Genomic DNA, 26,489 nt, shown 5'->3' with positions numbered 1-26,489 from the left:
CAATGAGTGGGACATCACTAATAACTTTTATGATTCCCATTTAATAATCAACACGCTTATGTGCATTTTATGAGATTTGGTCTTGGCATTTGCTATGCTGCTGTTGCTGTTTCAGAGCATATACTGGACATGCTACGCCCTATACATATACGGCACATTGCTGTGAGGAAGTAAGACATGCTGCTGTACAATAGCATACATGAATTACCCATAGCAGATCTATACAGGTGGAGCTGTGGAAGGTGGAGGGTTTCTGAAAGCCCTCTGCTGCAACTGCTATAGCAAATGCTGACCAAAAAAGTTGAAAGTAGAGCAGCAAGCTCAATGGCTGCTGATACAGCAGGAACCAATCAGATGTGTCCTACAGAGGACGATGTGAGTACAAGCATATTGAGTTAAGGATCAGCCTGTGCCATCTAGAGTTTCATGACAGAACTTTGTTTTTTCAGACCGAGATGGTATGAGAACCTCTCAAAAAGCAAGTGATTTATTTTAACAAGCAATACTGTGCAAGTAATCTGACATAAGATTATTAATGTAATACTAAAATATCCCTCAATGTCACCATTTGCATTGCACATGCAATGTATAAATGCAGTCTAATACAGATGTGTTATGTTAATATAAATGCATTAACAATGAGATCAACACTGGTTCTACCACGAACTGTAATGGTCTTTTTGATGCTTAGTCATGATATGTGTGATTATTATGTACAGTATCAGTGCTTGGAAAATGCACAGATTAACAAGAACCAGGATGTCTCTGAACTGAATCTAATGACTGTTGAGTTCTGTGTTATGGGTACCATAGTTCTTGAAAATCTCTCTAATCGTTGTAGTTGAGAGATTCACAGAAATGTTTGCTTTGATAAATGGTCAATTTTCAGTTACCCTCAATGAACTCTAATGACTTTTCGAATAGTCAATTGAAGCAATAGAATACTTAATGTAGGTTTAATTGTGTCAAGCTCTTACATTATTTATCTAAAAGAAAATAATTTATCCCTCGATGTCAACCTCAAGGAGAGTGTCGCATATAAAATGTAATTGTAATAATTTTAAAAGCAATACTAAGACACACACTGTCTGTAGTATGTGCAAATCAGATCAATACATGCCTCCAAATAATGTATTTCCCTTACTATCTCAGTAATTGCACAGTAAATAATAATAATAAAACATTCAAATCCAATAAAAATTTGTTTGTTGTGATCTTGGTGCAGTGTCTGATAAAATGATGTGATACAATGAATACAATAAGATACAAGATATATTCATATGTATATTTTTCTTTATATTTTTCTTTTTATTTCCGGGGAATTTTAATTTTATTTGAAATATTTTCTGGGGAAGAGTCCCTAACATATTTATATGTATATTTTTTAAAATATTAACACTGGACCTATAGATTTTCATTACACTTACAGCACACCTTATTCATGTTGTACATTTTATTGGAAACCAATGTAATATCTTGGGTATTGATTTTGACTTTATGTTGATGGAGCCTTTTAATAAAGAGTACATTTTTGCCTGCTCTGTATTTCATGATGGGAAGTAGTTCTGCAATAACTTGCATTGCAGTATATTAAATTCATCATTGAGAATTAACATAACGTCCATAATATTCAGAATTATGATATTATTACTCAAGTTTCTCTAATGTGATCATGTGGCAGTAGATAATACATGCACATGCTGGCTAATCTTAATTATATTCATGTATTATCTGAGGAATACATGATAATGTTCAACTGTTCCCTGCCTCTCTTGCAGAATGATTCCCTCCACAAGTTACGACTTCCTGGTGCGAGACCTCGTATCCGGACGAGAGTATGACCTGTGCGTTCTGGCCGTGTACGACGATGGCATGACCTCGCTGACCGCCACGCGCCAGGTGGGCTGTGTCTCATTTGTCACGGAGACCGAGTACAGCCAGTGCCAGTCGCTCCGAAGCCATTTCCTGGGCGGCACCATGATCATCATCATCGGAGGAATCATCGTGGCCTCCGTCCTCGTTTTCATCATCATCCTGATGATCCGATATAAAGTCTATAGCCATCAGGGGGCAGATTCTGGAAAGGGAACCGCCATGACGAACGTACGCTTGCAAACGAACGGGGGTCAAGCGGCGGGACAGGTCCCGCGCTCCAGCTCCAAAATCGTAGAGGGCCAGGAGGCCTCGGGAGCGGGTTTAGGGGGGGCCGCCGCTAGTTTAAAAGACTCCACTGCCATGGTGCTGGTCACAGACTCTGAGACAGCTGTGCAGATTTCAGAGATGACCTGTGAGGACATAGTCTCCCCCACACAAAGGCACCATCCCAGAACTTGTATAGAGCTCAAGAGACGTCCTTCACTTTCCTCAAAAGAGGGTACAAGCACAACGGACACACAAGGAGGTAAGTCAAAGAAAATGTGGTAACACTTTACAAAAAGGTTACATTTGTTAAAGGGGTCATGACATGAGAGATCAAATTTGCATTGATTTTTGACATATAAGTACCATTAAAACATCCTGCAAGTTTCACAGCTTAAAGGTGGCATATATTGCCCCTTTTCACAAGATGTAATATAAATCTGTGGTGTCCCCAGAATGTGGCTGTGAAATTTCAGCTCAAAATACCCCCCAGATCATTTATTATAGCTTGTCAAATTTGCCCCTTTTTGGGTGAGCAAAAACACGCCTTTTTTGTGTGTGTACCTTTAAATGCAAATGAGCTGCTGCTCCCTGCCCCTGTTCAGAAGAGGGCCGATCCTTATACACGAGCTTCGGATACTCAGGCAATAACAAACACGTGAATAATGACTCTCATCCAAAATCTCAGAAATAGCCAGTAGCGGAGTGCAGCCTTACGAGAGACTCAGGAAGAGGTTGCAACTTTTAGACTGAACCGGGATGTTTCTGAATGGTTAGTGCATACATTTATGTAGTTGTTGTGGAGTCACATTGATTCAACTTTGAAACAATTCCTGCTTTGTACTGTCCAAGGTTGCGAAAGCACTCCGGCTTGAAGTGATTAGCGCACACAAGCAGGTTTTTGCTTACTGTTTCTGGGGGATTTCCATTGATAATAAAATAAATCCACTGCTCTCTTGTCTCCTCTGAGGCTGGGACTCTAAATAGTGTTCTGTGCTTGTCTGTGCAACCAACGACAGAACAGTTTGCATGCTTTGCACAAACTTTTGCCATTGCGTTAGAACTGGTTACACTTTTGTCGCTTGCGAAAAACCAAACGGTGGCGCTGTGGGTGGAAACGTGCAGTTTAAGGGGCAGTAATATTATAATAAGATCCCTTTCCTATGTCAGACGTGGAGCGAAATCTGATCAGCTTATTTTTTTAAATGCTTGCAGAGAAAGGCTTACCAAAACAAAGTCACTGGGTTGTCACTTTTCACGTTTTCTGGGTTGGTAGATGCACCGGGGACCCGATTATACTGCCGTGCAAAGGCAAAAGACCGTAACTTCGTTTTTGGTCGAAAATGAGTTATTTATAATTTTGGCACATTCAAGACCTCCTTTATCATGTGGATGAGTATCTTGAATCAATTCCGTTGTTTTTTCGAGAAAATAATGAGTTGTCTTAACAGTAACTTCCAAAAACCCATGAGAAACCAAGGCAGAACACCGTAACACCAGTTACCGCTCTTTGGTTTTGGAACACTCAAATTGAGTTACGGTACTCTGCCTTTGTTTAGCTGCTCGTCAATATGAAGTTGATGTGCCGTGTTCTATCAAATAATGCTACCTACCAGATTGTACGGTTATCTGCCTTTGTTTTACTGTCCATTCAAATTCAAATTACGGTGTAGCCTGTGTACTTTGTACAGCTGCCATCAGTCCCTCTAACTTCTGATGTCCTCAGAGCTTTGTCCTGCACAAATGCGGTCAGAACATTTAGTATGGTCTGAAACCGCTCCATCGACAAACGTGCGATATCGATCGCGAAGGATTATGCAGAGTTGACTGAAAAATGTTACACATGCCGTAGCAGATGAATACAACAAAGAACTAAAGCCCCGCCTCACCCAGTTCGGGTACCGGACCTGGTTGAAACACTCATGTATCTAGCTGGCAGAGTGCCAAATCTTCGCCGGGGCCTTCAGCACCGCCTTAAACACCGTTGAGCCAACGCTGGACTAATACATCTATGGAGGTATTTTGTCATGTCAAATGTATTAATAATGCCATCAGAATGCAACCAAAACACAGGATAGCAATAAGTAGATGGCTATAAGTAATTGTAAATCATACAAAATAAATGCCATGATCACTAGATTTTATACAGGTGTTACTATAATGATTTTGTTAATGGTGATCAGCAACCAAATATTGATAATGTCGAAGTTACTGCCTTTTGCCTTGGCATGACTTATCACTTTTTTGCTGACAATACAAAGGCAGAGTACAGTAACTTTAAAATAGTGGTCAAAAGTCAAGTTTGAGCTCAAGATTTTTTTATGTACAGTATATAATTTTCATTACTAAAACATCTATTTGCCTATAATTAATTTGGCGGGACAACTAAAAATCTTTAAAATAATTTGTCTCAGTTCCACACTCTAGCGTTTTGCCTTTGTAGGGCAGTATAGCACTTAAACATGGACATTTTCATGATATGTCCCCTTTAAAACATGCCCCCTTATTAAAAACAAAGCATTTATTTAATCAAGCTCCAAAAATGGCTCATTTTAATATTGCGTGATCTGTGACATCACACAGAATAATACAGGACTTCAATGAATATTTGCAAGATAGAGCAAGATAGAGCAATTCATAGGCACCCTCTCACTGGCATCCAGTCGCTTGACGGCTGACATTTGCCTACACCGGATGCGAGCGTTGCGTCAAAAAGCTAATAGAACCCATTATAATCACTGTCTACACTGGATACAGTATACAGATTCGCGTTCAGTTTCTGACATACTCAACGCACTTGAGTCTGTCAAGAACAGGACAAAAGGAAAAGTGAAAGAGCGTTCGCTTTGACGCGTCTAGTTTAAACAGATTGTTTGCATCTCTTTATGGACTTCAGAAGGATTCCAGAGTCATGAGCAAGTAAATGGTTTGTTTTAATGCCGTCCCAGATTGAGTTGGAGGATTATATTTTCGGAGCTTCATTATTTCCTGTCTCCATTCTTGCTTGTGTTTGGTTGTGAAATGTAATATGTACACCAGACAGAGTTGTCGGTGATTGTATTAAAATGTTGTGTACTGTGCACACAAAAGCAACTAAATGGTACCCCAGACAGTTGTGTAGTGTGAGAGGTACAGCGATCCGATGACTTGGAAAATTGTGCAGTGTGTACCCGGCATTAGTTAATACAGTTTCAGGTATCAGACAACAGCAAACACGCCAAAACCAAAGGCAAATTGTTTGATTTAAAATGCTTAAGGTTGCTTTCAGGTAATTGCACATTCATATGACCCTTTGACAGTGTGCGTTTAACAATGCCTTGGCACTTTACAGCTCTTCGGAGTGCATATATAGACTCCTGTAATTTCCAGGAATAGAGCTATTCACCTGATTCAATGGGCCATGTCTAGGTATTCCTTGAAGAGCTTTTCCTTTTGTGGAATTTGGATTTATGGGTCCAATCAGGTAATTGCAGTTTCTAGATGAATGCTCATGGAATTCAAGAGGACCTCATCCTTAAATCGTTAAATCGATAAAGACCATTCAGTCAAGAGCTGGTGATGCAGAAGGCTGAACTTCCATGATTCTCCTGATCCCGTCAGTCACTCAGACACCTAATGACCACAAATTAAATGCAATCATCAATCAACTAAGGATGGCACAGGATGTGAATTAAAATGTATTATGTCTGAATGAGCATGATGACATACACAGGCTCTTTAAGATCGGGGATTTTTTTTTATGACCTTTTTCAGTAAATGGTCAGAAAAATTTGAGGCTTAACCTACATTATATTCACAGGCAACTTCAGTAGATAGTAGAATACTATATACTAGTGCATAATATGTGCTGGTTCATTTAATATTAATTTAATATGTGGTTTCTGATTAGTTTCAACCCTGTTACCACGCAAGAAAGCATATAAAGAAAAACATATGTGTGGATATGTGTGAATCATTTTTCTGACAATATCTCGAATAATAGGGTTGGATGTTTGAGCCTGGTGTATCAAATCTATAATTTGTATAAAAAATTTGAAAACTGTATATTATTAATGGCTGACTTTTTTCCAAACAGTCCAAACAGACACTTTTTGAGGATCTTTTTTGTTTCTTTTTTCTTTTGTCTCTGTAATAGGGAAAATCATGTAGTATTAGCTACACGGTATGTTTTTGGTAGTTATAAAAAAAAAAGTTTTTACTACAGTGTGTGAATTGTAGTATGAGCTGATTATGTCAAATAACAATGTCATATGAATTGAATTCCTTAATACAAATGTACAAACAGGAATTTGATACTCATATTACTTGTCATGCTCTTATTTTAATTGCATGTGTAATAATAATTTACCTAACATATCTATACGTTTTCACACCAAAACAAAACAAAACAAAACAAAACAAAACATTGGATTCAAAAGCGCCAACATATACCTCACAGGATTGCATTTCTGTATAGCTACTGATCCAAAAATGGCATCCCACCAACACACGGTCGATAAACAACATGGAGTGATACAAAATGGCTTTGTGCATTACATAATACATCAGAGGAATCCGTGTATGGAATAGTATGTTGTATTTACTTTCTGTTCTACATGTGCAACTGTTTGCTGTTTGCAGTTTGCTGATTAGTTGAACGGCAAGAGTAGTGACAGCTCTTGACATCTGAAAGACGTTTGCTTGTTGTAAATCAAAAGACTTCGTACCAGCAGAGAATTTGTTTTGGCACTGCATAAGAGTCAGGATTACACAGCTCTCTAGAATATTTGATCTTGATTGGTCAATTACAGCTGTATATTTGACCCGTGTCCTTGTTCTGTGATAGCAGCTTTGCTAGTCTCGTATCTCATCAATCATATTAATATTTCCCCTTGTGAATAGGATGTACACTATAGCATACTTTTAAGAAGAGTACTTATTACGGAAATAATGTACTCAAGTGCACAAGACACTTCATTGCAATAAAATGAAAATAAAGTATAGTTTAAACTTACATTAAATTAAATTATGTGAAATTAACCAACTTAAATACATCTTTATACAGTATGTTATTTCATAATTACTTACTATATTCTTGGAAATATGGTTCACGTGTACTTCCAAATGTACTGACGAAAATGTATGGTAAACTATGGTGTAATATGTGTTGAAATTTGAATGTGAAATAATATCGAATAACAAGTTAAAAGTATAATCATGTACTTTACATGTGCTCAACAAAATATTAATAAAACAATGATTTAAACTGATAAAGTAAAACCTTTAATTTGGCATTATTACAAAGCTCACATTTTAAAAGTGTACTTAAAGGAGTAGTCACTCAGAAACGAAAATTCTGTCATAATTTTCTCACCTCAAGTTGTTCCAAACCTGTATGAATTTCTTCACAAACAAAGAACACAAAATAAACTATTTTGAAGAACGTGTATAAACGAACAATTGATGGACCCCACTGACTTCCACAGTATGGAAAAAATAACAATAATAATAATACTATGGTCAATGGGTCACCAGAAACTGTCTGGTTACCAACATTCTTCAAAATCTCCTTTTGTGTTCAGCAGAAGAAAGAAATTCATACAGGTTTGGAACAACTTGGGTGAGTAAATGATGACAGAATTTTCATGTTTAGGTGAACTATTGAACTCTTTAAGAAACAGACATGAAAGTGTACTCTCTTTAAGCACACTTAAGTGGCATTTTATTTAATTAATACTATATAATAAATAAAAAAAACTTAATTTTAAGATTTGAAGGATACATTTATTATAATGAAATGCCACAAAAAGTCAAGTCTATTAATTTATTTATTGCGTATAGCCACATAAGTGGGATAAAAATAAAATGTACTAGTATCGGTATTACTATGATATTTTGGTATCATATTTCAGGGTTTATTTTGCTTCCTGATCACCTTATTAGTGTTTATCTTGTTTTCACAATCAGCTGATTGCATATTATCCCTTATTTATCTATTCTGTGACACATTATATTGTAGTTTTGGTAATAGATCAGCTACACCACAGACCGGCTGTTGTCCTTCACCTCCGCCAGCAGACTCCCATTGAGTGGTCTTCTGAGAGAGGCGCGAGAACGCTCTGTCCTGTCACTAGCACAGTCCTACCCATCCCTCACGGCTGTTTTTCTGTCTTCCCTAGACACCGCAAACCCACAGGTCAGTGACGAGAAGAAGGTTCAACGAGATTGGAGCGACTTTAAAATTTGATGACTCCTTCCGCTGTCCCACAAGAGACAGCCATCATCCCTGAAGAGTAATGCCACCTTTCTTTTTTACTTCTTCTAAAGTCATCTGCTATGTGGAATTTTATAAAGTTCATTTATTTTTGTAAATGGTCAAAACTTCGCTGTGAGAGACTGAAAACAAAGAGACTGTCCTACACATTACAAACACATTTTTTTTCACACGGGTTCTGGCGTAGTTTCTGCAGTCCTGTCTGGTGCATATGACAGCTCTGTTTCATCTCTGTTCTGTGTAGTGTGACAGATGCACTTGTTCTCTATTCGGGTTTGTATTTCCCAAAAAAAATCTGCACTACCAGCTGAGACATCTGCTCTTCATTTGGGTTTTGAAACTGTTTTGTTTATTGTTGGCCTCTCTCTCTATATCTCTCTCTCTGTTTTCAACCCACCCCAGAGCTCGCCAGGTCATCCGATTATGGGGAGAGGAATATGGGATAATTTGTCTGAACCCCTACTGGACTTTCTCCCTTGAGTGTTCACTTCTCACACTGTATTCCAAGGACTATCCAACCGTTTCCTACCGGGACATATTTGAGGACTCAATCCACTACTGCAACAAATGGAAACGGAGCACAATAATTGTTCTCCATTGCTGGCTTTTGGAACATATTGCCTTTTACATCCCCGCGGCCGGGACTGTCAATGTGTTTGCTGCCGACTTCAGCATGCATTGTTTACTGGACGGTTTGGGTTCGAGAATAACACCTCACTGGAAGGGGTGAGTATACACTTGCTCTTTTGGAAAGCGAATATTCACCTTAAATGTGTCTCTACCTGCCAATGCAAACTGAAACATTAGAAACATTTCCTTAAAGTTGAATGGGTCTAACATTTTACTTATGAAACATATTCTATTAAGATGCAATACATCAAAATTCAATCAGTTCTCATTATTGTTCTCACTGGTTTAACAACATAAAATGTTTTGTCAATAAAATTATGTAGAATGTTGTTCTCAATGATGCTTTTGTATGTGACATAGGGCTCATCTTACACAGACATAATAGAATTCAAAGTTATTGTAATTCTTCCAATTCCATCTAGTTTTAAATAAAACAAATCAAAACAATTAATACAACGTATAAAAAGCCACTTTATATACCACTATATTTATGTGTATGTGTATACATAAATTCTGTATCTACAGTATAGATGCAATTCACACTTGTAGGATCCATTAAATTCAGGTTTGCCATCACAGGAATACATTTAAAAAAAAAAAAAAAAAATAGAGATGCACCGATCGACTGGCCAGGTGCCATAATCTGACAATTTTGCGGGTGATCGGTCCCGACGGGTGACTGGTCGGTCAATCTCATGTCTTTCCGATTCCGAGCCGTCCGAGTCTGTTTTGTTACCAGCGGCACAGGAAACATCATCAGCTTTGTAATCTCTTCTCTCCGTCGGCAAAGTGACACACACCCGCCTCCTCTCACTCACTCCTCTCATTCGCTCCGGTGGTGTTCTTCGGACCAAATGGTCCCAAAATGTTTAAATAAAATTTTTTATAAAATCATAGCTTCATCGGAATGGTCCGAAATTTGGTGACTTTGTTGGTACTTGGTATATGAACACCCAAAAAAATTGGCGACAGGATTTGAATAGTCTAAGTGGTTGTAAAAAAAATAGTCACACTCAAGGTCTTCGGGACCAAATGGTCCGCCATAGGAAATGAATGGGAAATTGGCAAAAATGTGAAAATACAGAGTTTTTTTGTGCGTACAATCTACAAATCAGCCACGATCCAAAAAAAAAGCACACAACAGTGAAGGGGTGAATCTATAAAACATCAAGAGTGCAAAACAGACACATCCACACACACACACACACACACACACACACACACACACACACACACACACACACACACACAAACACACTTTTATACACATACACACTAATAAATTCAGATTACAAAAATCTGTGTTGAATTTTTTTAAATCACAGCTTCATCGGAATGTTACGAAATTTGGTGACTTTTATGGTATTAGGTATGTGAACACACAAAAAATACAGCTGTAAAATAAAAATAAATAAAATATATATATATATATACATATAAAAAAAAATATTATATTCAATGGGAAAAATGGGTCATAATTATTGCATAAATATTAATTATAAATCATAAAATTATCTCAAAACACCAAAAAAGAAAAGAAAAAATATTATAAAAAACAAGTAAAAAAAAAAAAAAATTATGATTTTTTTTTATAAATATTATTCCCACCCTCCCGGACCATTTGGTCCCGAAGGTCTTGAGTGTGACTCTGAAATGAAGGACACCAGAGGGTTAAGTAGTTTTTGTATTGTGCATCATTTTTGTATTCCCGCAAGTTTCGTGCTCAGACCAAAAGCGCGTGCACCACTTCTCTCCGTCGGCAAAGTGACACACACCCGCCTCCTCTCACTCACTCCTCTCATTCGCTCCGGTTAAGTAGTGTTTGTATTGTGCATCATTTTTGTATTCCCGCAAGTTTCGTGCTCAGACCAAAAGCGCGTGCACCACTGATCTATATAATTGAAGCGAACAAGCTACCTCTAAGTCTCAAGCAGCTTGTGAGTCGTGAGTACCAAAATGAGTGGTTTACACACAAAATTATGTCAAAATGCCCTTCTTGATTGGTGCCAATAGCCTCGTGGGCAGCGCGGCGACATATAGCGCAGTTACGCTTCGGGTGTCCTGAGTTCGAATCCCAACTCATGGGCCTTTCCCGATCCCATCCCCCTCTCTCTCTCCTCCTTTGCTTCCTGTCAACTAACTGTCCTGTCATAATAAAGACAAAAAACGCCAAAAAAAAAAATACAAATACACTTGGCGTGTATTCAGTTAAACACAATCAGTTTTGGAATAGTTGAGAAAGATAACACATGTTGTGTAACAGTATATTGGATCCGTGCATACACTCTTAAAGTGACAGCAGTCTAATTTTCCTGCTGCTGTCTGTCATGTTAATCAAAGAACAAAAGACAAAGAACATCACTCTCTGCTCTTTACTAAATAAGTTGTGTTACTTTAATTGTAAACTTTAATCTGTATTTAACTTTTACAATGAAGACTATCCAGTGTCATTTTACATTTGATTACTTTCTTACCTGACCAATAACCTACTGAGACCCACAAGAAAAAAGTAATTGGGGCATCTGTAATTTTAAAATACAAAACAGTTCATTTAAATTTTAATAATATTTAGCAATATGAGCATAAGAGTCTAATATATGTATATAGTATATTTAGTAAGGTTTGCTCACTAAGGTTTGCTCACTCAAAAGAGATCAGAGTCAGTGATTAGGAAGCTCTCAGCTCTTGTGTTGACATTGCTGTGTCTGTCCTGAGGTTATCAGCTAATGTCTTGCACCTCAGCTTCATGTATCAGAAGCTCTACCAAAACTCATGATCACTCATGTGGAAATATAATTAACTTGTTTGTGTTGCATAATCAGTACCTTTCATCTCCAAGTATCACCTCTGACTGCAAACAAATGCCAACATAAGGCCATAGTAAATGCCAAGTATGTACATTTTCCCCCATTTAAGACTTGACGTCAAGCAGCATAAGTTGCTGCACAGTGGATATCAGGATTGTATTCAAGCTCAGAAACACTGCAACAGCCTCATGAATTATTTGATCATACTGTTTTTTTTTATATTAACTGTTGCTAAAAATTCCCTCACCATTCATGCTTGGTGACGTCAGAACAGAGGTTTGACAGAGCATGTCAAAAGAAATATACAGGATGCTGCACGCAAACCAAATGCACCAGGGAATGTTACTCAGACACTGGACAATCCCTCGAAATAGCACGTAAAAAAAATAATAATAATAATTGTTTACAATGGATATAGGATCTGCAGTTAAAAATTTATTAAACATGACATTTTTACATTATAGAAAGAACTACTATTTTCTTGTAAAACGTACTCTAGTAGTCTCTTATTTTTTTATCTCTCTTTTATTTACACCTTCAAAAGTCTTTTTTTTTTTTTTTACAGTGTAATTGAAGATCTGGATGTTCCTGGAGACATTGTTCTCTGCAAAAAATATTTTCTTACTCAGCATTTTTGTCTCGTTTTTCTTAAAAAAATTCTTAAATCAAGAGAAATTTACATGAGAAGCAAAATTAGTAAAGATATTAAGGAAATAGTAGGATATATATATATATATATATATATATATGTATATATGTATATATGTGTGTGTGTGTGTGTGTGTGTGTGTGTGTGTGTGTGTGTAATATAATACTTTTTGTTTTAAAGCTTAATGGTTACATGCTGTATTGTCAGAGAATAAACAGCACTCAAAAACTTTAGCTGTCGATTAAGTTGCAACTCTCTTGATTAAATATTGATTGAATTTGATGACACATGTGGCCTGCTGTCTGTGACCTGAGAAAGGTGTTTGATGCCGATGTTATACGCAATCAGTGGGATTCTGTTTAAAAGTCTTCCTGTTAAAGGAGCTGACAAGGATAAATTGACAGGCCAACGATTGGCGCTTCACATGGCTATTGATCCCAAAATCAAAGCTTCTGCTTCTTTTCCATGACTTTGAGAAACGAGAGCAGTTAAAACTTCGAGATGCAAAGTTAAGATGGATTGAGATGTTTATTCCCTGTTTCAATGCTTAAAGCTGTGAATCAACCCTAGCTGTCAGGACTCAGGTGTCGACTGAGATTTGCATTGCTATCCACATATAGCCATTCAGGCATCTAACAACAATAGCTGAGAGAAAAATTAGCAATCATTTCTAACTGTGACATAAATTATACACTACTGTTTAAATGTTTGGGGGAAGTTTTTTTTTTTTTTTTTTTTTTAAGAAAGTAATAATGTTATTCAGCAACAATGCATACAATGCATTACATTAATCACAAATGAAGACATTTACATTGTTACAAAACATGAAATTTCAAATAAATTCGGTTCTATTCAAAGAATCCTGAAGAAAATGTATCACAACTTCCACAAAAATATCAAGCAGCACAACTGTTTTCAACATTGATAATAATAAATGTTACCTAAGCAGCAAAGCAGCATAATATAATGATGTCTGAACGATCATGTGACACTGAAGACTGGAGTAATGATATAAAATTGATTTTATGATATAAAATAGATATTTTTTATATAAAAAATAAAACATTTCTTTGATTGAGCTTTCCAACCCTGTTATTTCAGACCTTCATCTCTCAGTGGTGCATCTAAGTTGTTATATTTAAGTCCAACTGAACTGCAATTACACAGTATTTTAGTTGTTGGCACCCCTTCGCCACACTTAGCATTTCGTTTTGACTTGTCAAGCCTCATTTCTTCGCCAATTAAAAAATCATTACGTGACTAATCACTTCACCATGCCGATGACACAGCGATAAGCTCACTGAACACATTTTGCTGCCACAGACGCTTATGCAGGTTGTCCGTTTTGATTACTTATTTGCCATTTAATCACAGAAATGCCATTAAAACAGAAATTACACTTACAAAAGCAGTTTTAAATATTGATATGTAATAATTAATTATATAGTGATCGTAAATGCAATCTCACAGACAGTTGGCTCATGGCAAAGACCTTCAAATGTCCTTTGCCAATGTCGGATTGGATTGGAATTGGGAAAAGCATAGGTTCTGCTGTTTTAATTAGCTGTTCTTGTGATTTGTTGTTGTTGGTTTCTGCGAATGCGGTGTTGAAGGAGTTCACGGCGATGTTATCTGGCCTATGTCTGCTCACCCAGAGGGGATGTTTGCTGATACCTTAATTCTTTGTTCCACCTTCCACCTCTTTGAGATAAGTACTCCGCAATTAGTAATTACCACAACATTGTTAATCACATAGTACAGCCGCGCTCCTCGAAATTAACGGTTCGTTGCTGGTTTTGTTGCTAATGTTTTGTATCTTGGAGACCCTTCAGCGTGCGTTTTCTGGCTAATTGAAATTAGGAATGAAACATATAATGACTCACGAATTTGCCCTTTCCATGAGCCCAGATGCTCCCCTCATAGGGTCAGAGTAAACACGAATTTACTCACTGCTTAGATTAACCAGATGGATTTAAATGGTCGCCCACATTGACTTCTCCAAATGCATCTGGTTTCGTTCGGAGGTGGTCACACTGGATTTTAAGGTTGTAAAATCCTTTCCGAATATTGCAACAGCCAGGATATAATGCCCACATTCCATGGCTTGTGATTTGAAGAAATACATTTAAAAGAAAATTTTGTTAATTTTATTTAATTTTACAAAGGACAGATGGTTTGGAAAATTGATGGAATATTCACAATGTTAATGTGTTTGTTAATTCACATTCCAGTAATATTGCAACTCTTTCCTTGATTGAAGTTTTTGAAACATTCACTTAAATTGATAGTTTTCTCCAATTTTATTTGAATGCACCAGGTTACTGTGATGTTGATCAAACATCTTTTCAGAGATTTCACCTAATTTGAACCTTTTCAGGATGGCATATTGGCGCTATATTTTATAACCAGATAGATCAGTAAGTGCTATAATGTTAATATAACAAGCTACTTGGACAAAATCTGCTTTTGTTTTTACCTAAACATATACTGATAACCACCATGATAATACAGATGACAAAATAGAAAGTGACATGATGAATCAGATAAATTATTGCCAACACTCATATATAGACAGTGTCATACATGCAAAGACAAAAAACAAAACAAAAAAAAACATCAGGGTTACACACGACACTAAAATAATAATAATGCAATAAACATTAACAGAAAATGCAACATAGCATGGTGCATTACTGATAATAAAAATATATTGAAAATATAAATATATAATCATGTTATGTGTCACGCAGGGACTTCTGGGAATGTTATTTGACTGTTTTTTATCATAAACTATACATACAATTCATAATTCACCAATGAACAGGTTTTTACTGTAGCATTTTTTTTTTTTTTTTTTATAATGATAATAATTGTTTACACTAAGTGTATGCAGACATTCTATGCATATACATATTCTTCCATACACATGTGTAAGTGTATGCGTCAATTAAATAGGTTAGCATTAAAGTGAGATTTGAAATGGAGTTTACTTATCTCTCTCTTTAGGAAAGTGATGTGGCTGTCATTCCCCTGTGTGTCATTTGCATGACAGACTGCTGTTTTATTAAAGAGCTTTCTGTGATTTATACCCAGCTGTCATTCACTTTTTGCCCCTGGGTTTGCACAAAATCCATTGAAAGACTCCTTTATTTGATATCTAATGGTCGGCTGGATTTAATTGCAGAATCAATAGTGCTGACGAGAATCAAGGTGTGCTAATATAACTCATAATGAAAGCTATAATGGCAGCCAAACCAAGTAATACGATTCTCTGAGTGTTAAATACCGTCCTCGTTATCTGATGAAAAAGATTGGACTTGTTTACGCTAAAGTTTTCATCTAAGGGTTTAGTATAGTTCTTCATCAATTTAATTTAAGCGTGGATTAGTCTTTAAAAAGTTCTCTCGATTGGCTGATTAAAAGAAATTGCACTGCCAACAGAACAAAAAATAAATAAAATAACATACTTTTAAATGTGTACAGTACTTTTGCTCACAAAATAAATAAATAAATAAATTATTATTATTATTATTTACACAACCGTTCAAAAGTTTGGGGTAGGTAATATTTTTTAAATTTTTTTTTTTAAAGAAGTCCACCAAAGCTGCATTTATAAGATAAAAATACAATAAACACAGTAATATTGTGAAATATTACCGCAACGTAAATTATCTGCCTTCTATAACTCCATCCAGTATTCAGTCACATGATCCTTCAGAAATCATTATAATATGCTGATTTGCTGCTCAAGAGACATGTACCACTATTATCAATGTTGAAAACAGTTGTGCTGTTTTTTTGTTTTTTTTGTGGAAACAGGATTATTTGATGAAAAGAACAGCATTTAATTGAAATATAAAACTTTTGTAATACTATAAGTGCATTTACTGTCATTGTTTTGATTAATTTGATGCATCCTTGCTGAACAATAAAAATAAATAAATATTTTTTTTACAGACCCAAAAGTTTTGAACAATAGAGCATATTTGAATACACTTGTGTTGACATATATACTTCAAAAATTAGGAGAAGCTTCAGGGCAATCGAAAGATATTAACAAATCTAGACTTGATTGCCGTGAATTATAAATAGATTTCGGGGCAAGCATTTGAAGAGCTGAGGGATCAAGCTTTTATGACACAATGGGATTGTAGTTTGAAGTTTATTTATCTTCTTTCTTATACTCGAAATAGTCTCTTCACCGGAACAACCGGTATATCTTTTCTCTTTGTATAAACTCCCATGTATCTTAAGTAGTCTGTTTACGTCGTCACACTCCAAACTGAAAACATTCATTTTTCACCTAACAAGATTAAACACCGGAACCGCACGGCTTTTTCGGGGTAGGTGAGAGAAGAAAACGGCTGAGATTAAAAACAAGCAGGAAGAGAAACTTCACTTAATATGCAAATGCCCGGAGCTGTTGATCTTAGCTGTGTTTGGATGATTTTGGTTGTGTGTTCGGTCTTCTATCACATCTATGCCGCGAGGCTCCAGACAGAACCATCTCGGAGGCCACATGCGGTGTGAAACATCCAGAATCTGTCTCAGAGCTGAGCACGCTTGGCTGGAGCATATGGCCGCTCTAGAGGCCAAATTCATGCCGATGAATTTTCTTTTGTCAGGGCCGAGCTAAAAATAAATCACTCGTGACATGCTCAGATCAATATTGATGGACGTTCATTTAGGTTTTGATATGACTGATTGTGGTGTTTGCATGGATGGAGGTCCTTGTCCAGGTGTTGAGCTGTTAAAGGTGGTGTCGGCGAATACATTATCTGAAAGAAGCAGAAAAGGCACGGGGTCGAGTCACTGGCAGAGATTTTGTCTAATCCCGGCTGCTTTCATGGTCTCTCAAGCTTTCCAGAGCTTGGCGGCACCGTTTGCTGCTCCTGCCAACAAATTAACATTTATATCAGCTGTTCTCCCATCCAAAGGGTCCAGAAGCCCAAAGAGGAGACCACCATCATAGATTTGAGAGAATGCCAGCACTGCTGTTGATTTCTTTTGTTCCTTTATGCATATAAGATCAATATAATTTTAGATGTCACAATCTCCACTTATGAAAGCCAATTTTACCCGCTCCCTCTGGTCTTTGAAGACTTCAGACTACGAAGTTAAGCTCAGTTGACAGGATTTGTGGCATAAAGTTGGTCATAAGATACATTTGTTTGACTATGCCCTTTTATTTTTAGCGTATGTATGTATTTATGTATGATTTGCATGCAAGTTGAAGTAAAAGTGACAGTGTTACAGTATTCCACCATATATACAGGACAGGAATATATATATATATATATGATATATATAAGAATAAATGCTGTTCTTTTCATCAAAGAGTCACGTTTCCACAAAAATATTAAGTAGCACAGCTGTTTTTGACATTTATAATAATAATAAATGTTTCTTGAGCACCAAATCAGCATATTAGAATGTTTTTTTAGTTTTTTTTAAGGATCATGTGATCCTGGAGTAAATGGTTACTGGAGTAATGTATTGAAATGAAAACAGTTATTTTAAATTGTAGTAATATTTCTGTTATTATTGTTTTTACTGTGTTATTGATCAAATGAATGTTTGGTGAGCATGATAAACTTCTTTCATTTAAAAGTTTATTTCATTTAATACTTCTTCGCATTAAATAAAACCCCAAACTTTTGAACGGCAGTATAGATAGATAGATAGATAGATAGATAGATAGATAGATAGATAGATAGATAGATGATAGATAGATAGATTGATTTCTCTATATTTTTCCATACAAATAAATTCACTCTGGTAATCATCGTGCCACAAATGCTGTCGATAGAGCTTAAATTGTATCGAACTGAATCATTCTTCTAAATCGTATGTTAGCTGACCTGCGAGCAGCTCCACGATGACTAGGCAAGGGCTGCAGTCTTTTCTTATCTCTTCAGACGCTTCACACCTTCTGCCAAGGGCTCTGATCTTGTTTCTCTCTCGTTTCCTCTAGATATTCATCATCCTCCTCCCATTCAGTCATGCAAACTGCACCAGTGAGAGGAAACTCAGATGGGACAAAGTAAACAGCATGTCTGTGCTTCCTGCACTTTCATCAATTTGCCCTTCTCCTCCTCCTCATCCTCCTCCTCCTCATCCTCCTCCATCTCAACTGGATTTACAGTGTCATCCATGACCCTCCTGCCCAGTGAGAACTGAAACTCAAAGGACTGAAAGCAACTAACAGACGACGGCAGCAGTCTCAAATGGGAGCACAAGTATACATGTTAATTTGTTTGGTCACTTTTTATTTCACCATTTTCTTTTGTAACTGTACATAAATCAATTTAAGATCTTATAGTTTTGTACATGTAATTTTTATGGTGTGTGATTTTTTTTTTTATAAAATAAAAGACGATCAATTTGAATGGTCTCATCTTAACGTGTGACATTCCTTTCAGGAATTTTCTTGTCAATGGATTCACACTCCTAACTGTTCATTTCCTCTTCCCTTAAAGGGATAGTTCGCCCAAAAATGATATTTAAGCCATGATTTACTCACCCTCAAGCCGTTCGAGATGCATATGTCAATCTTTTTTCAGACGAACACATTTTCAGTTATTTTAGAAAATGTCTTAGATCTTTCAGTAGTTATAATGTGAGGCAATGGGGTCCAGCTGCTTCAAGTCCGAGAATGTGCATGCATCCTTCACAAAAATAATCCATCCGGCTCCAGGGGGATAAACGAAGGCCTTCCGAGGGTAATCCGTGCGGTTTTGTCGTAAAAATGTACATATTTAAAACTTTATAAACGATCGGTGCGCGTTCATGGAGATGGATGCTGGCGTATGACGTAGGACGTAGCGTAGGAAGCGTCGTGACGTAGAACGAACGTGACAGCGCAGCCAGAGAGCAGAGCAAAACAAAACTCTACGTTCGTTCTACGTCACGACGCTTCCTACGCTACGTCCTACGTCATACGCCAGCATCCATCTCCATGAACGCGCGCCGACCGCCACCGGAAGCCAGTTATTTTCGTTTATAAAGTTTTAAATATGTACATTTTTACGACAAAACCGCACGGATTACCCTCGGAAGGCCTTCGTTTATCCCCCTGGAGCCGGATGGATTATTTTTGTGAAGGATGCATGCACATTCTCGGACTTGAAGCAGCTGGACCCCATTGCCTCACATTATAACTACTGAAAGATCTAAGACATTTTCTAAAATAACTGAAAATGTGTTCGTCTGAAAAAAGATTGACATATGCATCTCAAACGGCTTGAGGGTGAGTAAATCATGGCTTAAATATCATTTTTGGGCGAACTATCCCTTTAATAAACAATAAAGTTGTAGGCAATACAATTATCACTAAATATGCTAAATTATTTTCACATGTGCTAAATTTGTCAAAGCTGTTAAAATTGAACACGATTCTGTTTTGTCAGGTTGAGGAAGTAAACACCCACATAAATGAACACTGATTAATTTATAAAAGAAGAAGAGAAACTGATTAATTTATAAAATTATAATACATTTGTATGTTTAATTTCAGTAAATAGTCTGAGTATGTAGCTACGTTTGAATTATCATTACTGAAGACAGTATGATGGTGTGCAGGTGGAAGTTAATCCAGTTTGCCCTACTTCTAAAGTCCTTCCAGAGTTTCAGAAATAAGATCTCCATCTCCCGCTTCCGCTAAAACAATGAATCACTCTGAACCTGGGATGATGTCATAATGTTGGCCCCTCCCACAAGTTCCTAATAGAGGGTATGCGCGTGACCTCACCGTCGGCCGGAGGTTACGCGCAGCGAGTGGCAAAAAGACTGAGCGGCAGCATTTGTTTTCAGCGTGAATGATGCGAAAAACACACAAAACACATAAAGCGGGAAAGCGCTTTGAGATTGACTGTACAACTAGATTTGATGAGAAATCTGAGGTATATTTTTACAGACTGCCAAAAGCTATAGACAAGAGGAGAAAATGGATCGCTGCAATTCACAGAAACAACTGAACTCCAGCGAAAGGTGGATTTGCAGTCATCATTTTGTGTCAATATGCTGAATTGAGGTGTAAAATCATACCCTATATATGGTATTGTTATATATTGTATTAACAACTCATCAATTAAATATTTATCATTGTATATTCTGCATTATTCGATGTTTTTAAATAAACACTGACAAAAAACTATACAAGTTTTAGGGCTGGACGATATGATGTTAGTGATCACCCGGATAGACCTGCCTATACTGTATTTATATAAATCATTCACAGGCAAATTTGCTTTATGTATTTCCCCGGTGTCGAAATCAGGCACACATGTCAGGCAACACGATTCCTGGCTGCATGTCAATATCCATGGATCAATGGATCTTTAGTAAGTTGTAAGGAACACCATATTGAGTCCAACCTTTAGTTTAAATTGATAATCGTTTGTTTTACTTGCATTTTGGCAGTTTCCCCTATTAAGTCCAGTCACGCAGCAGCTCTTTTGCCACTCAATCCGGCTAAGGGGGGCGTGTTCCGGCGGGAAAGTGACGTCAATGCATTCCCTCTATACTGAAAACTCCACTTCTGTTACAAATGAAAGTTGAATGATTTTAGCATTGTACCATAGCTAATATGTTTTGTTTCTGATAAAATTGGTGCCTAATGTTTTTATTGTTATTATTATTTATTTAAACAATATATCTGAGACCGTCTTGCTACAGTAAAATCTGCTCTGCTGTTGTATAATATCTTGGATTTGGGATGGCCACCATCAACAGCGGTGCTGCATTCATTACATCCTATTTCCCTTAACTCAGACATAGACATTTTTAGTCTTAAAAGTCAATTCTTTCTTCCGACAAAACTTGCACCTCAGAGTTCAGACTCATCTTTTTTAGTCTAGCTGACATAAATTGTCCATTAGCAACTGAGTGGCTGAATATGGTCAACCTTATGCACCCCTGTTTCTGTGCGTCTGGAAATCTCACTCCATTTGTATTTTTCAGCACAGAATCTGGAGACATGTAATGTCACAACCTACTCAAAGGTGTTTCTGCAAAACATCCTCACACTCCTACGCCGTGCAATCACTCAGGGGAAACCTCACTTTGTCAAACCATATGGCCAATTTCCAGGGCAGTTTTTCCAGACCCATGCAGTCACGAATTAAACTCCACAACCGATGAGCATTTTACTGTGAAAATCTGTTTTAGTCAACATCTGCATCTGTTCAGGAGACATTATTTAGAGAAATTGTTATTTTGTTCCTCACAGAAAATGACCATGATGATTCTAAGATAATTTACTAGTCAAGTCAATGGCTCTATTCCAAAACCTATTAAACTGTCTTGCTGTATGCTAGTACTGAAGCCACTAATATAACCATTACTCTTGCACAATCGAGTGGTAGCATCACGCTGGCTCCCTCGATAAAAACCCAATAGGATTTTCCCATAGGCTTTTGGATTATAAAAAAAAAAAAAAAAAAAAAAACGTGATCAACAAAAGTTTATGATACTTTCACGTTTTGTCCATGAAGATAATTAAAACTTAAAATTTTGAAGCCTAAATGCAGTTGCCAGAAGTAAAAAGCTAAACGGACTATACCATGGTTGCTCGACTTCAACGTCACCATCACTAAGCTTCCTACAACTCAGTTTTTATCTAAAAACATTTCCCCAGAACGTTTGAGTTAGAATAGCTTATAACCAGAGATGGGGACTCGAGTTTGAGACTCGGACTCGAGTGCGACTTAAGTCGCACACAGCGTGACTTCAGACTCGACTTGAGACTCGTCCTCGAAAGACTTCAGACTCGACTCGGACTCGAGCTGCGGGACTCGTGAACAATGTTTATTATTAGGAAACGTCTGACGAGCTCGCTGTTATTCCCATAGGTATGGTTATTCCCCTCCCTCCGTTACCTATAATCTGCCTACGTAACTGCGACGCGCGGCCACACATAAGAGGACAACAAACATTTCGACTGCACCGGCCGCTGGCTGCTGTGCCATTCATCGTAAGCTTTGGGGTTTAAAAACTTCAACAGAACTGCCAACTGTCACGCATTCACCGTGAGACTCACGCGATTGACACTTTTCACACGCTCTCACGACACACATCCATTTTCTCACGCACAGAAAAATCGCGAAGCAAAGAGGACACGGAGACCGACAGACTAGACAGAGCAGGTACTTATGATATTAAAAAAATCTCAGCTCTCAAATTCTGTCAATTCTATTACGAAATTCAAACAATAAATACCGTTTTGGCGCTTGTAAATGTGACGTGACAGATCCCTAACGGCACGTGAACCGACCCTTTCTATTAGCTAATAGTAAATAAACACGACACTGTTGAAAGATACAGTACAACTTACCGAAATGTATATTCCTCATACATGATATCGATCAATCAGTGTTTTTCAGTGTTTTTCATCCACGGAAAGGGGTCAATAAAAGTATATTTTTATAATAGTATATTTCACATCATTTGGTTCGTTGCAATAGTGTTTTGCATTTAGCTACAATGTGATGTTTTGCAGTTTTGCACTAAATAGGAGTATGTCAATTTTAGTACTGTAAGTGTAAGGTATAACATTTTTATATATTTGGTCTTATAGCCCCACAGAGCCAGCACAATAGGAGCCAAGGCCTTTCATTATAATTCAGCGACAGACAAGGGAGTCCTTTTTCTTCAGAAACGAATTTTTTGGTCTGTACTGTATGTTCATGCTACAAGGCAACATACAGATATTAACTTAAAAGTAAAGCATTCTTTGTGTTTTTGTCATGTTGCAATAGCCTGTTTACATTGAGTATACCAAAATCAAAGCTGATACTGTAATAAATAAAGGAGTCATAATAACATATTACATGCTTTGAATTCCTTATATAGCTATGCAGTGTTCTAAGTAGCCTGGATGGGTCGCTGTACGTGATGCAACACTTATTTTAACCACAATAGACTTGAGACTTGACTTGGACTCTAGCTCAAAGACTTGAGACTTGACTTGGACTCTAGCTCAGAGACTTGTGAGCATCTCTGCTTATAACAGCACAATTATGAGCATAATGAGGTTGTAAAAATGGACTGAGCTTGTTCAGCGACCTGTTCAGCGTGATGATGTTTAATATCCCCAACTGCCTCTGTTCCTCATCGCCAAAAAAAGCAAAAAAGAATTTAAAAGGAAACGTGACCGGCGATTTCCAAAAATGAGGGTAAATATCGGGATAGCTTTTCCCAGGTGGAAAGAGCTAATGAAGGAGAAAGACTTTGAAAGGGATGCTGAAGTTGTCTGCTTTCTTCTCGACAGGTAAGTCAATGTTACGGTCTAAATTACAAACTTTTTCTCATTGCTTGGTTGTGTAATTCATTATATAGGCAGCATAACAGTAGAACATGCACTGTAAAAAATTTAACGTAAAATCAACAGTAACTTACTGGCAACAAATATCCAGCAAGCTTCAGTATTTTATTCCACGGTAAAATTACTGTAAATCTGACAACAGTACTTCACAGCATACCGTATAATAACTTACAGCATTTTTATACTGTAAAATTAATTACAGTGCTTGTTTTTGCACTGTATTTTAAAATACTGTAAAGTTACTATGCAGTATAATTGATTATGGTATTTTTATATACACAACATATAACCAACTACAATCTGTTACACACTTAAAAAAAGAATGAAAGCTAAAGTTGTGTATCCAAAAAATATTTCACACAGTTACATTACTGATTTTTAGATGTTACGTCAATTATGACAACACACAGAAGTCAGTTTAAAATTCTTTATTAAAATTTAATTCATTAAACTAGAAACACTTCAGACTTGGCAGGGCCAAGCAAAGAGCAAAACTCATCCTCAGCACACTGCAATCTCGAACAACTGTACACGCTGAAAGAAATGAACAACATATTCAACACTGCACAGACGTACACAGAGAGATTACTTTTATGAATTTTAGTGCATTATTCAATAACTGAAAATGACTTACCTCTGTTTTTAATGAAGGAGTAAAACTCATCCTCAGCACACTGCAATCTCGAACAACTGTACATGCTGAAAGAAATGAAAAACATATTCAACACTGCATAGACGTACACAGAGAGATTACTTATGAATTTTAGTGCCTTATTCAATAACTGAAAATGACTTACCTCTGTTTTTAATGGAGCAAAACTCATCCTCAGCACACTGCAATCTCGAACAACTGTACATGCTGAAAGAAATGAAAAACATATTCAACACTGCATAGACGTACACAGAGAGATTACTTATGAATTTTAGTGCATTATTCAATAACTGAAAATGACTTACCTCTGTTTTTAATGAAGGAGCAAAACTCATCCTCAGCACACTGCAATCTCGAACAACTGTACATGCTGAAAGAAATGAAAAACATATTCAACACTGCATAGATGTACACAGAGAGATTACTTTTATGAATTTTAGTGCCTTATTCAATAACTGAAATGCCGAGACGCGAGAATTCATTGGGCGGGACTTTCTCTGCCTGTGTATTCACTTTAAATGTGCATCGTACTGACGTTATAAAATGTATAATATGACTAATAACACTGTGGTTGTCCATTCAATTAGTGTAGAACATAACTTACCGGTAGGGTTATGTTATAACGTTATAACGTTATATGTTAACATGTTGTATGAGGCCTCGATCGCGACAGGCAACACACACACAGTGTAACGTTAACGTTAAGTTACACACAAGTGTTCAGAAACAAGAACATTTCGATTACTTTGTTCTAAACTTGAAAATAATAACTGACATTAACATCAAACCTTGTGATAACTAGTATTTGGCTAACGTTAACTGGCTAGAATGTTCGCGTTAAAAAGCTAACGTTACCTTAACTTTACCTTTCAAACTCACCACGATTAGGATACTTAACAGTTAATGGTAAAACGAATATCTTCACATTTGTAGTGGTGGAACATTTAGAAATACAAATTTTTAAGATTTTGAATACAATTTTACATCTTACCTGGCTAGTTCTTGCTGGTTCTGCGTGCTCCGTCCTCGAAGTCAGTCAGGATGAAATGGAAAATTCGAGTTTGACGGCTGACGGTTAGATGATTGGTTGCCAGGTGTATATCCCGTGCGATTCGCTCTTTATGTAATTAAGTGTGTAAATCTAAAGCAAAATAATAATAATAATAATAATAAATCATGGAAATCGATTTCTATCTATTTTATATTGCCTATATTATTGATCACTGGATGGGACTACATCTCCCATTCAAACATTTTAGGCTATAACCTTTGAGATTAGTTGGATTTGTGACCAAATCTGGCAACCATAAAGAAAAAAAAGAAGAAAAAACACTCAAGCAAACTTAAACTTTTTTTTAACTATATTCTAAATGCCTTAATATATGGGTTACCTTATGAAACGATGTATTATAAAATTCCTAAGCTGAAATAACCTCAATAAACCAAAAAATGTCCTCTGTCGGGCTTGTCTGTTGGAATACTGTCATCAATTTAACAGGAGTATAAGAATTACTGTAATTATTTTCTTCCCCCCACCAAAGAAAAGCATAAATTGACAGCAACTTTCCTGTAAATAGTTATACGGTGACAAAGCTGGAAATACAGCAAAAATAATGTAAAAGCTATAAAATTGACAGCAACTTACTGTAAACTGTTTCTACAGTAAACTTTCACTGAAAATACAGCAATAATACTGTGAAAACAACAGAAATCATTTACAGTGTGTATAGTTAAACTTGATGAAGTGCTATTGGAAGACATGTTGTCATAGCTCTTGGTACATAACGGATACACTAGATGTCGCCTTAGCTACGGTTTCTTTCCAATGAACTGCAGTAGCCAAGGCGACATCTAGTGTATATATCTATGCACCAGTCTGCACACACGTCACACACCAGGAAGCACGCACGCCCTCAGATCACTTGGACGTGGCTGTGTTAAAGAGGTGAAAACGATATAAATACTGTTCGTTTTCTCACACAAACCGCTCGTTTCGTGTCTTAGGCCATCAATGTGTACTTACGATGGGGAATTGT

At 36.8% G+C, this 26,489-nt stretch overlaps 1 protein-coding gene and 1 long non-coding RNA gene across 5 annotated transcripts in view; one reads left to right on the top strand and one right to left on the bottom strand.

Moving 5' to 3' along the window:
• The window catches only part of LOC309507072 (leucine-rich repeat and fibronectin type III domain-containing protein 1-like protein), a 129,368-nt gene extending 110,419 nt beyond the window's left edge, over positions 1 to 18,949 (top strand). For 2 of the 4 annotated variants that reach the window (XM_082181170.1, XM_082181168.1), the window contains exons 4-6: positions 1,779 to 2,401; positions 8,298 to 9,118; positions 18,453 to 18,949. In XM_082181170.1, the coding sequence (XP_082037296.1) occupies positions 1,779 to 2,401; positions 8,298 to 8,365 (691 nt within the window). In that variant the 3' untranslated portion in view covers positions 8,366 to 9,118; positions 18,453 to 18,949. The remainder of the gene's footprint in view (positions 1 to 1,778; positions 2,402 to 8,297; positions 9,119 to 18,452) is intronic. The other 2 variants (XM_082181171.1, XM_082181169.1) reach the window with 2 other exon arrangements.
• A 5,206-nt stretch (positions 18,950 to 24,155) lies between these two features.
• Positions 24,156 to 25,922, bottom strand: LOC309506875. The gene is made up of 4 exons (XR_014208960.1): positions 25,445 to 25,922; positions 24,599 to 24,660; positions 24,436 to 24,500; positions 24,156 to 24,335 (listed from the first exon to the last, which is right to left on the bottom strand). It is a non-coding gene; the product is annotated as an uncharacterized lncRNA (long non-coding RNA).
• Between the last annotated feature and the right edge of the window lie 567 nt (positions 25,923 to 26,489).

Source organism: Leuciscus leuciscus, assembly GCF_965113295.1.
Source record: "Leuciscus leuciscus genome assembly, chromosome: 9".
NCBI lineage: Eukaryota > Metazoa > Chordata > Actinopteri > Cypriniformes > Leuciscidae > Leuciscus > Leuciscus leuciscus.
The sequence above is the reverse complement of the archived record's forward strand: the minus strand, read 5'-3'. Positions and strand labels throughout refer to the sequence as shown.